Source organism: Acomys russatus, chromosome 5, assembly GCF_903995435.1.
Source record: "Acomys russatus chromosome 5, mAcoRus1.1, whole genome shotgun sequence".
NCBI classification, from domain to species: Eukaryota; Metazoa; Chordata; class Mammalia; order Rodentia; family Muridae; genus Acomys; species Acomys russatus.
In genome coordinates this window covers 7577657-7593109 of record NC_067141.1, presented here as the reverse complement: position 1 = coordinate 7593109, position 15453 = coordinate 7577657, and the positions used below count along the sequence as shown (strand labels likewise).

At 52.0% G+C, this 15453-nt stretch overlaps 2 protein-coding genes across 3 annotated transcripts; one reads left to right on the top strand and one right to left on the bottom strand.

Moving 5' to 3' along the window:
- Positions 1–6407: 6407 nt before the first annotated feature.
- Cdipt (CDP-diacylglycerol--inositol 3-phosphatidyltransferase) lies at positions 6408–10676 on the bottom strand. Of its 2 annotated transcripts, XM_051145287.1 has the most exons (6): positions 10191–10670; positions 9960–10094; positions 8129–8282; positions 7344–7425; positions 6978–7059; positions 6408–6867 (listed from the first exon to the last, which is right to left on the bottom strand). In XM_051145287.1, exons 1-6 carry the CDS (start codon positions 10231–10233, stop codon positions 6722–6724), a joined length of 642 nt encoding a protein of 213 aa, XP_051001244.1. In that variant the 5' UTR covers positions 10234–10670; the 3' UTR covers positions 6408–6721. The 2 variants fall into 2 exon arrangements, with proteins under 2 accessions (XP_051001244.1, XP_051001245.1); XM_051145288.1 differs by lacking the exon at positions 6408–6867 and having other exon boundaries at positions 6978–7071; positions 7318–7425; positions 10191–10676.
- A 235-nt stretch (positions 10677–10911) lies between these two features.
- LOC127188919 (putative protein T-ENOL) lies at positions 10912–15169 on the top strand. Its single transcript, XM_051145289.1, has 6 exons — positions 10912–11173; positions 11645–11731; positions 11971–12121; positions 12370–12403; positions 12570–12627; positions 14861–15169. The coding sequence occupies exons 2-6, from the start codon at positions 11651–11653 to the stop codon at positions 14894–14896; spliced, it is 360 nt and encodes a 119-aa protein (XP_051001246.1). The 5' UTR covers positions 10912–11173; positions 11645–11650; the 3' UTR covers positions 14897–15169.
- The last annotated feature ends 284 nt before the right edge of the window (positions 15170–15453 follow it).

Genomic DNA, 15453 nt, shown 5'->3' with positions numbered 1-15453 from the left:
CTGCAGAGAGCCAGGTGGGGTAGGAGGGGTCTGTCAGGCGAGCACCCCTGGGACCACTCCCACACTTGCAACAGCTCACAGCTAGTTTTCCCATGAACCCTGGCCACCTAGTTGAGGAGTCTCCCTCAGAGTACAGAGCCTGTCGTTGGAGACTCTCCTTTGGCACCACCTGCCGGCCTCACCAGCAGCCTACAGTACCAGCAGGTGTGCCAGGCCTGCGCTTGGCACCTGTGTACTTGTTCCCTCCTAGAAAAGGCTGACAGCAGGGGAAGAGGACCCTGCCAGGGGCAGCAGGATCTAGAGTGTTCTTTGAAGCCTCTGCTCTGAGCTCTTTGGGAGCATTGGTTTCCCCTCTTTCCTATCTGACGCTCAAACGTTACCCAAACTTGTAAAGGACCTTTATTTGGTGAACTGGTGGGGGTTGTCAGTTTGGGAACACCGATGGAGGCTGGAGGTGTGGGTATGTGTGTGTGTGTCTGTCTGTCTGTCTATGAGCGTGTCTCTGTCTTTGTGTGTGTGTCTTTGTGTGTGTTGTGTGCTGGTTTTTAGGCCAGGCAGAGCTGTAGGCATGCCTTATCACCACTGTGGAAGTAAATGATCCTGGGGTGGAGGAGAGAAAAGATTGGCCCCGTTTCCTGTGTCTGTGGAGTTGACTCGGCCTCACTGATGTCTCCTGTTTGTGAAATGGGCACGTGGATCCCCAACTAAGCAAGGCTGGTGATGTTTCTGTTGTTTCTTCCCAGTGCTTCTGAGGTGTGTTTGTGTGCTTCGCGGCGTCTCTGCCAAAGCCTCAACTTGAGGCCAGGGCTCTCTCCCTCGGTAACTCTCGGCACCAATTAACTCATTTATTAACTTGCTAGTGAGTCCCTGCCGACCTTCCAGAGTTCCTCAAGAGAACTAATTCATTTAAAGCTCTTCAACTGGTACCTGCTGCCTATTAAATGCCGTGTATTACCAAAGGCCTCTGGGGACAGGGAGGGTTGTAGATGGTGGCTGTCCCTTCAGGTCTCAGCCACCGGTTCCCATGGCCGTCCCAGGGTTATTCTTTATTGCCAGTGACCCTGGACAACTGCACTTGTTCATTGCCTAACTCGGATCCTGGGCTGTGTCCCTACAATTCAGTCAGAACCTGTGACTTGACCCCCCTCATCTTCCTGATCCTTGTAATGCTTGGTGGGAAAAATGCTCGCACCCCCACCGCCTGGGTTAGGTGTAGAACCCAGGGCCCTCGCTGCAAATGTCGCATCACTGGACTATATGCCCCTGGCAGTTGGTTGGCTTTTTGGGTTTTGTTTTGTTTTGTTTTGTTTTTCCCTCCTCCTTTCCCTTCCTCCCCCACCCCACCTCCTTTGAGACAGGGTCTCTGAGCGTGAACCCCAAGTCCTCTGGCCTCACTACCCAGAGTGTTAGGACTGCTGGCATGTGCCACCTGTTGTCCACATGCTCCCCCTTCCCTCTGTAACCGCAGACCAGCTGCTGTTGTTGCTGGAGGGGCCCCAGCGCGTGACCAGGCTCATTTTAAGACTCCAGCCGCAGCCTGCAGGGAGCCCTGCTTCCTCTGACTCCCCTCTCTTCAGAACTATTCATACCTCCTCTTCTCACCCTCCTCCTCCCCTGCCCACTTTTTCTCACCTCTCTGAAAAAAATAGAAGCAAGCTGGCCAGGAAGGCTCTCCCAGCAGCAGATCAGCACACTGAGCAGCTGAACACGGTGCCCACCAGGGGCCCTCATCCCATCCATCCTGTGAGGGCGGAGTCCTAAGCTCATCCCTTACCTCAGCAGCCACCTATCTCTTCCTCTCCTTTGGCCCCCCCCCCCCCCCCCCGCATCAGTCTATGAATCCCTTCAGCTCTCTAATACATAAAATAAATGGGTAAAAACCATTCCCTGTTAAGAGCATATGGGTCTGAGCTTGGATTCAGAGAACCCACATAAAGGCAGCTGTAGGGGCTGGAGAGATGGCTCCGTGGTTAAGAGCACTGGCTGCTCTTCCAGAGGACCCAGGTTCAATTCCCAGCATCTACATGGCAGCTCCCAACTGTAACTCCAGGGAATCTGGTATCTTCACACATACATGCAGACAAAAATACCAATGGACATAAAAAAATAAATCTTTTTATTTTATTTATATTTTTTGGTTTTTTGAGACAGGATTTCTCTGTGTAGACTTGGCTATACTGGACTTACTTTGTACCCCAGGCTGGCATCAAACTTACAGCGATCTGCCTGCCTCTGCCTCCTGAGTGCTGGGATTAAAGGCGTGCACTACCACACCTGGCCTCTGCCAGGAGTTTATGGCCCCCACTACATCTTTTAAAATTCGAAAGAAAGGCAGCTATGGCCATGCTGCAAGGCTGAAACCCCAACACAGTGAAGGGCAGAGGCAGGACTGCTGGGGCTTGCTGGCCAGTTAGCCTCACCATAAACCTGCAGGCCATGGTGGTCTCAACAAGACCTGTCTCCAGGGGACAGGAGGGGTAACAGGGCAGGACACCAAATATCTTCCTCTGACCCATGCCCCACCTAGTCCTACACCCCATCTTGCCTTTACCTCTCTCTCATTCCTTCCCAGAGTTCTCTGTGGCCTTGTTTCCCATTTTTCACACTTCATTGGCTAGTATCTCCAGCTCCTCCTTTGTAGGCATCACAGGTGACGTCTGTTCAGTTCGGTCTGCTCTTGTCATGACAGGTCACCTCTTTCCACACTGGGCTTCCGTGGTCACACACACACACACACACACACACACACGTTTTCTTCCTGCCTCACCATTGGCCAATGCTGTCTTTTCTACACAGCCCTCAAGGCAGGTCCCCCTAAACTCCTTTTCTCCTGCCAACATTGTCAGCCAGCATCACTGGCTTCAGAATCCATTTCTTCAGCCTGTCACCCCTGACCTCTGGCTTAACTTCCAGTTGATAACTTCATGTCTCCACATGGATGCATAGTGCCCATCATGTTGTTCATGTGATTTGTTCTAGCCAATGAAATGCTCGGGACATAACATATTCACTGTATTCTTTTCTCTTTTCCATATGAAAGTATGACCAGTAATATCCCCAATACAGGCTACTCCAAAAGTCTGCATCCTAGATGGAAAATGGCATCAAGGCGAACCATGATACAGTAGAAAGAGATGCCATGTGTATGCCATCTGAGAGACTGGGGTGGGGGATGTTGCCGCAGCTTAACTAGCCTGGTCTGACTTACTCTAACTTGTACGCAATGGAGACTGGCCCACGCCTTTAATCCCAGCACTTGGGAGGCAGAGGTGGGTAAATTTCTATGGGCCAGCCTGTTCTACAAGGTGAGTCCAGGACAGCCAGGGCTACAAAGAGAAACCCTGCCTTGCCTTGGTGGAGGGGGTGCGGACACAGGTAGCCAGGTGGGGACAGCCAGGTGTTTCCTCAGTGACAGGGAACACCTCACTGGAAATGCAGATGGGCCCTGCTCACACAGGACACAGGTTCCAGCCAGTTAGCAAATTTACCCGTAAGGTGCCCAGAAGACAAACGACAGAGTGGTCACTGATGAAGTTCAACAGAAGCCATTTTCTCCAGCTGGCTAAACGCCAGGGAAAGTAACAGGTTTAAGGAGCCTTTTGTGAGAAAAAGATTTAGAGGGTGGTGACAGAGGCCAGTCTTTCTATGTAGTGCAGGCTGGCCTCCTGAACTCAGCAATCCACCTGCCTCAGCTTCCTGAGCTTACAAGGCATGGCCCAGTGGTCTTGGAAACTTCCTACCACTGCGTCTTGGAATCTGTCATAGCAGCTAGGGTTGTTAGAGCGGCACTCCAGGACCAAACTCCAGACCTCCCCACCTCCAGGTCAAAGGCCTCTAGGTCCTAAGCTGTAAATGCAGACCTGTGCCCTGCAAGTTCTTCAGGGAGTTCAGTCCAAGCACTGAAATGGGAGACCAAAGTCCCACGCTGTCTTAGGACTCAACCTCAAGGGACACACACATGCCTTTCCCGCACAATGACAAAGCATTCGCTCCCTCCTTCCCTGTTTTCCCGGTGAAGATCACACCTGGCTGGACTCTACAGCGAGGCTGCTGGTGTCATCCTAAGTGGTTACAGCCAGTCAGGGCTGTGGGAGCAAGGGCAGAAGAGGGCTTCTCTGCTTGGACACTCAGAAGACCCATTTAGTGGGAGAGATGGCCACTTCCAGGAAAGTCCTTAGGACCACCTCACCCAACTTCCCACCCCGAACACAGGCAGGCCTGGCAGGGGTTGCTGGACCATCTGAACTGTGCTCAGCTCTGTGTCAATCAACATCTTTCTCAAGCACCAGCACCTCAGCCCTTCCACACCCCATCCCACAAAGGGGCAAGAAGAGTAACCAATAGTCAGAGGGCAGATCTTGGAGCCAAACTGTCTCCTACCCTTCCCCCCAAAAAATATGTAATTTCTCACCAATTCCCCTACACCCCAGCACTTAGTGATCGAGACACACAGATCAAGATCTATTTCAATTTTTCTTAATTACTTGGGTGCTCTCTGGACCCCTGCCTCCGTGGGCTGTTTGTTCTGCCCACAGTCCTCACCAGCTATTCACTTAAGACGTCAACATCCATCCTACTGAGCGGAGTGGCACACACCTAGATTCAAAGACCTGAGGCAAGAAGGTTTCCAGTTTGAGGCCAGCTATATAGTAAAATCCTGTTTCCAAAACCCCCAAAATCTCACCTGGATGCCAGCTTTCCCAAACACAAGTTGGGTGAAACAGCCAAGCCATTATAAGGATGGACCGAGTAATGTTGGCCAACAACATCAACATGGGGATCAGCACTGCAGCCTAACATACTTAAAAACAAGAGTGCTGGGTTTACTGGCACCTGCTTGTAATTTTATCACGTGGGAGGTGGAGGCAGGAAGATCAGGAGTTCACAGTCATCCTCCACTTCCTAGAGCAGTTGAGACCAGCCTAGGGTATGTAAGACCCTGTCTCAAAGGGCCAAAACAAAGAAAGCTGGTACCAGGTAGGTGGCATGCACCCACAGTCCCCAGTGACAGAGGTGGAAGGTCAAAGCCAACCAGGATAACATAGCTATACTGTCTTAAAAAACAAAAATTCAGAGGGTATGGTGGCACATCCCAGTACTCAGGAAGCAGAAGCAAAAATTTTAGGAACTAAAGGGCAGTGTAAGCAATAAGACCATCTGGGAAAAAGAAAAAACCTTAGGGTTGGAGAGATGGCTCAGAGGTTAAGAGCACTGACTGCTCTTCCAAAGGACCAGAGTTCAAGTCCCAGCACACACATGGCAGCTCACAATTGTCTGTAACTCTAAGATCTGACACTTTCACACAAACATACACGCAGGGAAAACACCAATGAACATAAAAACAACAAACAAAAAAGAGCACTAGCTCCTCCAAAGGGCCCAGGTTCAATTCCCAGAACCCACACGGCAGGTCTCAACTGTCTGTAACTCCAGTTCCGGGGAATTCAACCACGTTCACATGTAGGCAAAACATCAATGAACATAAAATAAATCTTTTTTTTTTTTTTTTAAAGCCCAAAACAAAATAAAACGCTGGCATGGTGGTATACAGTTTAAAGCCAACACCTGGAGCCACGACGTTCCAGGAAGTAAGATGCGCGCACATGCACGTGCGTGCGCATGCGCGTGTCACTATGTGTGGCCTAAGGAGGGGGAGAGAGACACACACATTATGGATGGCCAAAAGACCATGCTCTGAGAAAACCATCCATCTTTCTATGAATATTTATTAAGCAGCTGCCACATACCAGGCTAGTTTTCACTCTAGGCAGAGACAAAGACCTAAGTCTGCTCTCGTGAAGTTTACATTCTCGTGAGGGTAGAAAATATCAAGGTTCCAGTGGAAGTGGCCGCCAGGGACATACAGCGGGTGAGCAGAGACAGTGTGTGCGAACCTGAAGGGCCTCTCTGAGGACACTGGAACGACAGAGCCGAGCCAGCCACCTTCTTTGGGAAAAGCATCCAGGCGGATCTTCTTTTTACCCAGCTCCTTTTAACCCTAGGCCTTCATCTAAGAATGTCTCAGGCCGGGCATGGTGCCCCATGCCTTTAATCCCAGCACTTGGGGAGGCAGAGGCAGTGAGTTCTCTGTGAGTTCAAGGCCAGCCTGGTCTACAGAGTTCCAGGACAGCCAGGGCTACACAGACAAGCCATGTCTTGAAAAACCAAAAGAATGTCTCAAAGTAAACACGTCCAAAAAGAATGAAGGCTCCTCCTTTATTATGGAGGCTTCTAGAGCAAAGGGCAGGACAGAGGAGCTCGCCTGAGGGAAGGGTCTAGCTGGCTCCTTCTCTCCGAGGCCTGGTACTCCAGGCTTCCTTGGCCCAATGGCATCAGTCTGACTCCTCTGTCTCACAGGAAACCCGGGACCCATACATCTCCCCACCTCACGTGTCCCCCAAATCTGACCCCAGGGCTGAGCCAGCAGGCTGTGTGGCAACACCCAATTCTCAGACAGGCCTCCGGGAGCACTGGCTGGATGGCGGGACCTCCCGAGCACTCTTCCTGCTTTGCAGTGCTGGGTCCATGGGGGTCACAGGCTGGGTCTAGGCCTCAGGATAAAAGAGACAGTGGCAACACCAAACAGAGGGCGACCCCCCAATCCCAGCAGGTTAGAGAACACATGAGAAAGACATGACACTGGGACCTCTTAGGAGGAAGAGAGAAGCCACGTGGCACAGTAGATACCGAGGGCAGGTAGGCAGCTGGGGACGGGACAGGATCATTTCTTCTTGGCACGATCTGCGGCGTCCAGGGCAGCCATGTTTCTTGCTGCGGTGATGAGGTGGATGACACTGATGGCGGACTTGAGCAGGGCGACAGGAGCCGTGACCCAGAGGCCCATTCGGAAAAGGCCCACAGAGCCCACTATGGGCAAGCAGAAGGGAGGGGGGAGCAGGGTATGGAGTGAGAGACTGAGTCCCCTCCCTCCCCAGGCAGGGCAGGGTGGAGCCCCACCCCCACCTCCCCTCACCTACCTAGTGGTCCCTCGGAGAAACTGAACAGGTACAGGAGGCAGTAGAAGAGCTCATTTCCAGCACACAGGGTGAACAGAGCAGGCTGCACACAATACAAGATTGCCTAAGACGTAGGGCCACGTCCCTACCCTAACCCACAGGGACTTCTGCCAGACAGGGGAGTGCCTCCCAGCCAGCAGCACACTGTACCCTACCACTGCATACTTTTTTAGTCTCTTTCTCCCTCCCCCCTTCATTCTCACTCTGCCAAAAGGATGCACATAGACCTCCCACCAATTCTCCTTCACCATGCCTCAGCCCAAGGACTGCTTCTGCTTAGATGGCCATTTTCTGGATCAAGTAAGGGGAAGGGCAGGAAATGCTCACCCTAGAGGTATAGTAGATTCGAAGCACAGGGTTCCCAGATAGGTCAATCATCTTGTGGCTCTCGCTGCCTCGCACCACAGAGCTTGGGGAGTAAAATCATGGAACTTCATGAACTTTTTTTTTTTAAACATTTTATTTAACTTTAATTTATGTGCGTTGGTGTGAGAGTGTCAGATCATGGAGTTACAGACAATTGTGAGCTGCTATGTTGGTACTGGGAATTGAACTCAGGACCTTTGGAAGAGCAGGCAGTGCTCTTAACCACTGAGCCATCTCTCCAGGTCTGACTTCACGAACTTTTACTGCTACTACATTCACCCAATTATCCCCCCAACTGGCACTGCCTCTACCATAGGGAGGAACTGGTGTGAAGCTGAAAACTGCAACTTGCTCAAAACCACACAGTTCCCTAGGTGGGGCAGAGTCAGGACTAAATACCCACCACAAAGCACCCTAAAATATTCAGCCAGTTCCAGGCCAGAAATTGCTTAGGACATTTGTAAAAATGACAAGCCCACTGAGAGGACCAGGGCTCAGGCAGGACGGGGCATGCTGGCATATGCCTACGCTGGCATAGGCTCAGGAGGAGCCTGAGGTGGGAAGACTGACATGAATTTGAGGCCTACCCGGGTGGGCACACATTGAATTCTAAGCAAGCCTTGGGCTACTGTCTCAAGGAGGAAAGAAAAAGCAAGACACTGACTGCCCAGGGAGCCTGCAGCCGTCCCAGCTCCCCTCTCACTGTAATGTGTCCACCCATCAACACGCCCAGCATCAAAGCAGACCTGTGCAGATGGAGCCAGTGACTGGCCACGTCCAAGCTCATGCTGAGCTGGAAGAGAAGAGTAGCTCGAGGGTATAGCAGGGCCAGGTTGACTAAGAGACACATGGTGGAGCAGCGGTCTGTCAGCATGTCTAGCATGGCCCCAAACCGGGTTCCTGAAAAAACAATGACTATTAAGTTGAAAGGAACTGTTTGGTATAGGAGATGCATAGCAGGCACCCACATCTGGCCCATCACTCCAGGCCAAGAGCAGCTGCTGCTTAAGGAAGAAAGCAGGCTACTGTTAATAAGTGGTGAGCTTAGTAGGACAGGGATTATGAGGACGAACAATGAGGTGGCTTGGGGCTGTGACAGGAGAGGTATTGGAGGAGTGGGGAAACTCTGTCTTCAACTCCCCAAACCCAGAACCAGGCCCTAAAGAAAGGCAAGCAGACCCAAAGTCTCAGGGGCAGTTCTAGAGGTGAGTCTAGAGAGCTCAGTGAAGAATTCATCAGATATCTGGGCATGGCGGCGCGCGCCTTTAATCCCAGCACTCAGGGAAGCAGAGGCAGGTGGATCTCTGTAAGTCCAAGGCCAGCCTGGTCTACAGAGTGAGTCCAGGACAGCCAGGGCTGTTACAGAGAAACCTTGTCTTGAAAAATAAAAATGAGAATTAGCCAGAGCTTCGAACACAACCTGCTTTCCTCCCCCCACCCCCCGACCCCCCAGCACCAACCTCTCTATTGGAATCCCTATTGTCTGTCTAGCACATAGTAACCCCCAAGCAAACACCCATTCAACAGAATGTTCTTATTTACTTGATTTGTAAGCCAGGCTGGGCTCAGACTTACCAAGATATGCCTGCCTGCCTGTGCCTCCCGAGTGCCACCACACTCAGCTTAGTTACCTTTTTTTTTTTTTTTTAAAGAGACAGGGTTTCCCTGTGTTGGCCTTGGCTGTCCTGGACTCGATTTGTAGACCAGGCTGGCCTCGAACTCACAGCGATCCACTTGCCTCTGCCTCCCGAGTGCTGGGATTAAAGGCACGCACCACCACGTCCAGTTTACATTTTTAAAAAGTTTTTATGCTATGGTATGAGTGTGTCTGCATATATGTATGTGGCATGTGTGCCACCATGTGGGTTCTGGGAACCAAACCTATGTTCTCTACAAGAGCAATAAGCATTCCTTTTTTGGGGGGCGGGGGAGTTCCAGACAGGGATTCTCTGTGTGTAGCCCTGGCTATCCAGGAACTTGGATTTATAGACCAAGCTGTCCTTGAACTCAAGAGATCCCCCTGCCTCTGCCTCCTAAGTGCTGGGATTAAAAGTGTGCACTGCCACACCCCGATAAGCATTCTTAACCTCTTTACCATCTCTCCAGCCCCAAGTCCTTGTTTTTATTTTTTGCAGGGTTTTATTCACCTGCCTTGGCTCTCCTAGTACTCAACAGGCAGCCTAAGATGACTTCTGACTTGGAGCTATCTTTCTATCTGCCTCTCCAGTGCTGGATGGAATTATAGGCCTGAGCCACCACGCCCGACCAGAGCCACATGGTGGCTTACAATCAACCCCTATCTCCAGTTCCGGGGGGATCCAACGTCCTGCGGGACTCTGTGGGCACCAGGTACACATGTGGTTGCACCTACATATATTTATCCAGAGAGACCTCTTTCATTCCCACAGCTACAGCCAGTCTTGGGTCTTCCACACCCCTCACAAGCAAGCTTAAATCCCAGGCAGCTTTGTTTTGTTTTCTTAGAGGTGGAAATGAAGAGTCCTCCACCTCTGAGGTGGCAAGGGGATGCTAGCCCCCCCCCCCCCCCCAGGGATAGTAGTGGTAGCGTTCTGTCACCTTGATTAAGGGCTCGAGCTGCGTGTCCATCAAACGCGTCTAGAAGCCCGCTGAGCAGATAGAAGGAGGAGGCCGTGAAGGGGCAGCAGGGCATGAAGTAGAAAGAAACCATGGCGAAGACAATCCGGGCATAACCTTGGAATGAGACAGGAGAGGCACAGGGATGTGATCGGGGAGCCAGCTCAGGGTTCCTCGCCCTCCGCTGGTCCTGGGGCCGCGAGCAGCACTCACCGATTAAGTTAGGCACGAACAGGAAGATATTTTCCTCTGACATCTTGGCGGCTCCCCTTGTCGCCCCGGCCCAGCTCTGGACGTGCAAGAGCTTGTCCCAGTTTCACCAGAGTGGCCTCACCTTGCAGCTCGGGGCATCAGCCGCTCCACCTGAGCCCTGGGCCCAGTTCCCCCCGCGCGACCCCAGCTGTTAGGTCCCGCAGGGCACCGGGGCGCGGGACACCCCTGGGCGCAGCTCACGCACACCTTGCTTTCCGATGAGCAGGAGCTGCCGTCACCAGCAGCGGGCCCCGCGGCTCCGGTTGCGCCCGGCTTCCCCGAGCCTACTCTTCTGTTGGGTACGTTAACAACATCGGAGGAAGAAGAGAGAGGTTTTAGATATACATAAATAAATAAAATAAATAATGGCTGAGGCCCCTTTAAGGCCGACCTGCTTCCTTTTCCTGCCGGGGCCCCTTGGCTTCGGCTCGTACCAACGCACCGAGGCGGGGGTGGGAGCCGAGAGCCGCCCGCAAAGGAAGGAACTGGAACGGAAGAAGCAGAAGAGACCAAGAAAGAGAATCTGCATTTTGCATTTCACAGTGGGCGTAAACTCTTAGAGGCAGCGACAGGGCGTGGAGATTCCGCCGTCCCGAGTCTGCGCCTCCCCGAGAGACTGGGCGACTTAGTACAGCCCACATCGCTGCCCCGCCCGCGACGTCGGCGGCCGCGATCGCTCTCCTGGACCCAGGCTGGGAAGACTTGGCTAGAGAGGCTCGGGGGGGGCGCGCCTGCTGCTTGCTTCTGGCGCCGCCCTGGTGGTGGGAGGATTAGAGCCCAGGTTCCACCCTACGTCATCTCCCAAATGCCTTAATATAACGCTGGGGTCACCATCTCCAAGAAGGAACCGGGAGAGCATCCGTGACACGATAGAAAAAACGGCTTTAGTTCTAGAACCTCTCGTCTCTTAGCAACGAGACTATAGAACCTCCGCAAACATTTAGGTCTTTATAGCAACCCAAAGCAGCGCTTCCCTGGCTCCCCCTTTCCAGCCTTCTTCCCCAACTCCAACTCCCTATCCCCTGAGGCCCATCGTAGAGTCCCCCCCTTAGAACTCTCCGCCCCCGCCCTCTTCGGTCGAGTAGCCCGAGGTTTCAACCCATCAGCCAGGTTGGGGGCTGACATGTTGGCTGCCTAGCCTTAGGAAGTGCCTTGGCAGAAAGAAGAAAGAGTGGAGGGGGTGGGGGAGGGAGGGAGTTGTTCTGAGAGCCCCTCCCCTCAAAGTTGTAGGCAAACCCACACACTTTTTCAAGGACAGAAGCAGGGTGTTTGAGCTATAGGCGTGGACTAAATAAATCTGGGCCCAGGGAATGGTGTGAGATGGGGTCTGGGAGGAAGTGGGCTGAGGTGGGGTCTGGGGATCGGGGAGGGGGATGTGGGCTGGTTTCTCTGTCTAACACAAACTTTCTTTTCAGGGGGGAATGGCAGCCACACCTGCCAGGAATGGGGAGAAAATGGACAGCTGGTCATCTCAAGCTGTGGCCTCCTTCAGCGGGGGGCAGGTAAAGAAACAGCGGTGGGGAACGCGAGGATACGGGAAGAGCTAGGCAGGTAGCTGGTCAGGGTCGGAACCAGGAGCCTTGATCCTTAGCCCTCAGGCCCCACAGAATGCGTTCTGGGTCCAGGGCCTTCACATACCTCAGCCTCAATACTAGCTGCCCTGGCCGCAGTCCTGACAGCCCAGAAGACGCCAGACCCAGTCGGTGGGAATTTGCAGGCTGACTTCTAACTTCCTTTCCAGAGAGCCTCTCTATCCCGCTCTGAAGAATTCCTGACCCGGATCAGCACAGAGCTGACGGATGAAGCGCTGTTCATTGCTCGCTCCCACGTGAACCCTGTGCCCACCAAGGAAAAGCAGACAAAAGACCAAGGGACTCAGATATCTAGACATGGTGAATTGTCCCTCTCCATCTAGAGACCAGTCCCTGACTCCCTTCCAACCGTAGCTGACACCCCCACCCCCACCCCCACCCTAGCGGAATCTGCCCATTTCCCCCTCCTCAGCTTCAGTCCTAAGCACAGTGTTCCTTTGCCCTCTAACTCCCTGTTGCTAGCCAGGAGCCCCCTTGTCCCCATCTGCCCTAGCCACTCTTCCTAACCATGGGAAAGACATTTCTCTAACTCGGGCCTCTAATTCCAGTGTTCTTCAGCAAGACCCGAGGTACAGACACCCGGTGAGTGAGGCTCTGTCTTGGGAGAAGGATGCCTGTGGGGAGAGAGCGAGGGTTGACCGCATCCCAGCAGGGTAGGGGGAGTTTTAAACCACACAGTTCTATTTGATTCCCTCCGATCCTGCAGTTTGATTCTCAGCTTTCTCCTCTTGTCTTGTGCCATCTCCAGCTCTGACAGAAATCGCACTCGCACCAAGGCACACCTTCTGCCATCTCCTCGTGAAAAGGTTTGTATGAAGTCCTTCGGTTTCAAGATTTCCAGCTTCCACTATGTGCCATGCCCTGTGTTAGGGAGTCTGGGACACAGAGTGCATGATGTAGACTCAGCCCTTGAGGAATCCAGGGCTTGGTGGGTTGGTTTGAAATAAGGTCTCACTATGTATCATGGTTGGCCTGGATCTTGCTCTGTAGTCCAGGCAGGCCTTGACATCACAAAGATCCACCTGTCCCTGCCTCCCCAGTGTTAGGATTAAAGGTGCTCAGCAGAATTCAGTTTAGAATGAGGCCAAGGGCCAGGCATGGTGGCGCACGGCTTTAATCCCAGCACTTGGGAGGCAGAGGCAAGTGGATCACTGTGAGTTCTAGGCCAGCCTAGTCTACAAAGTGAGTCCAGAAAGCCAAGGCTACACAGATAAACCCTGTTTTGAAAAAAGAAAGAAAGAAAAAAGAATGAGGCCAGGACAAGTCAGTGGCTGATGACAACATAGTCTGGGATGGTCCCTACCTAAGAAGAGAGAACAAAAGAGCCAGGCGTGGTAATGCACACTTGTAATCCCAGCACTCAGGAGGCAGAGGCAGGTGGATCTCTGTGAGTTGGAGACCAACTTGGTCCTCAAATAGAGTTCCAGGACAGCCAGGGCTATTACACAGAGAAACCCTGTCTTGAAAAACCAAATAAAATAAAATAAAAGACCCTTTGTACCCCTTCCTCAGCTGGGCTAGGAAGGAAAGGCACATAGAGCTTCCTGAAGAAGGAAACACCTAGAGGAAGGACTTTCTAGGACAACAGCTCTAAGTATTCCAGGCGGAAGGGAGTGTATGGTCCAAGGTACAGCAAGGTGAGGTTGTGAGCAGCTTGTATGCCCTAGGGCCCGCCAGGCATGGTGGCAGACACATTTAACCTCAACACTCTGGAGGAGGCCAGGGTTCAAGGGCAACTTGGTCTACATAGTGGTTCCGGGACAGCCAGGGCTACACAGAAAGCCCTTGTCTCAAAACAAACAAACACAGGAATTTAGAAAGAATACATATGTAATAGAAATTATATATTTGGAGAGACAAATTTTAAAAAAATTTAAAATCAGAACCCCCCCCCCCAAAAAAAAGGTTGGAGATGAACATTTGTAGGGGGCTGGAGAGATGGCTCAGTGGTTAAGAGCACCAGCTGCTCTTCCAGAGGTCCTGAGTTCAATTCCCAGCAACCACATGGTGGCTCACAGCAATGATGCCCTCTTCTGATGTGCATGAAGACAGCCTACTCATATATAAAAATATACATAAAACAAAAGAGCATTTGTTGATTTTCCAGAGGACCCAGGTTTGATTCCCAGCACCCGTATGATGGCTCACAACTGTCTTGTAACTCCAGTTCCAGGGGATCTGACACTCTCTTCTGGTCTTCACAGGCACCAGGCATACAAATGGTGCACAGACCTACATGCAGGCAAAACACCAACACACATAAGTCATTCCAGCATTCAGGAGGTAGAAGCAGGTGGATCTCTTTGAGTTCCAGGCCAGCCTGGACTACTGTGTGAGTTCCAGGCCAGCCAGGGCTACATAGACCCTGTTTCAAAAAACCAAAAAAAAAAAAAAAAAAAAAAAAAAAAAAGTAAATTAATAAATAAAAATGTAAAACAAAAAGCAAACAACAACAAACATTAGAGGGGAAGGGATGAATGAGTTGGAGAACTAGTAGGCAGATGGGTAAATGGATAACGGATATGTTAACAGAACATGTGCTAAGCGCTTACTGTATGCTGGAGTCCTGGAGTGTAGCAACCAAGCAAATTAAAGCCCCTGCTCTTGCTGGGTGTGGTTGTGCACGCCTGTAATCCCAACACTTGGGAGGCAGAGGCTGACGGAGCTCTGTGAGTTCGAGGCCAGCCTGGTCTACAAAGGGATCCAGGACAGCCAAGGCTACACAGAGAAACCCTGTCTCGAAGAAACCGGGGGGGGGGGGGGGGGGGGGGGGAGGAAGAGGAGAGGGGGAAGGGGGGGAGATGGATGGGTATGGAATGGGTGAACAGGTGGCTGGAGTGGAAGGATCGGGAAGAAATGATAGATCTCTGAATGAAGAGATGAGAGGAGGCTGTAGGTGGGTGTGTGCGTGGAGAGATGGATTATGGGATAAGTGGAGCATGGTGGCTATACTCAAGGATGGTATATGGCTTGGACAGCTGGGTGAAGGATGGAAGGATCTTTAAGTGTAAAGCGTCAACAGCTCTCATTTTCTTCCAGGGAGCACTCCCCAACAGCCTGACAACTGGAGGATGAGCCCACCCCTCCCTAGAGCTGCTTTCTCGGCTGGCTGCCCTCCCCGCTGTGTTCCTCAGTGAAAGCCTCAAATCTCCTCTTTTGCAACTGGCTAAATACTTCATCTTGATAGGAACTCCAGGTCATAAGCAATACCACCTTTGAAACCAGCTCTTACGGGACTCTCCACCCTCCGCGGGCAAGCAGCGTACTACTGAGGAGAAATGGTTTTAATAAAGAGCCAGGGAATCTTCCCTTCCCCAAAATGTTGGCAGTGTTCTGGAGGGGGCATGCCTTTCTCCCAGAGAGGCACAGTGAATGCCAGCATATTCCTGAAATCCAGTTCTCTGCCACTTGCTATACCCAAACCCTCTCTCTCTCTCTGTCTCTCTCTCTCTGTCTCTCTCTCTCACTTCTCTTTAAGACAAGGTGTCTCTGTGTAGCCTTGGCTGTCCTGGACTTGCTATGTAGATCAGGCTGGCCTCGAATTCAGAGATCCACCTGCCTCTGCCTCCCCGAGTAGTGCTGGTCTTACAGGTGAATACCACCACGTCCTGCCCTAAACCTGTTCTCTAGTG

What these genes read in the sequence shown, in the direction of transcription:
- Cdipt (XM_051145287.1), bottom strand. Translation starts at nt 10,233, where the DNA reads ATGTCAGAGGAAAATATCTTCCTGTTCGTGCCTAACTTAATCG. An exon ending in AGCTCGAGCCCTTAATCAAG is followed by an intron (nt 8,283 to 9,959) that starts GTGACAGAACGC and finishes TTGTTTTTTCAG; the next exon opens with GAACCCGGTTTGGGGCCATG. An exon ending in TTTCTCCGAGGGACCACTAG is followed by an intron (nt 6,868 to 6,977) that starts GTAGGTGAGGGG and finishes GCTTGCCCATAG; the next exon opens with TGGGCTCTGTGGGCCTTTTC.
- LOC127188919 (XM_051145289.1), top strand. Translation starts at nt 11,651, where the DNA reads ATGGCAGCCACACCTGCCAGGAATGGGGAGAAAATGGACAGCTGGTCA. An exon ending in GACTCAGATATCTAGACATG is followed by an intron (nt 12,122 to 12,369) that starts GTGAATTGTCCC and finishes CTCTAATTCCAG; the next exon opens with TGTTCTTCAGCAAGACCCGA. An exon ending in ACCCGAGGTACAGACACCCG is followed by an intron (nt 12,404 to 12,569) that starts GTGAGTGAGGCT and finishes TGCCATCTCCAG; the next exon opens with CTCTGACAGAAATCGCACTC.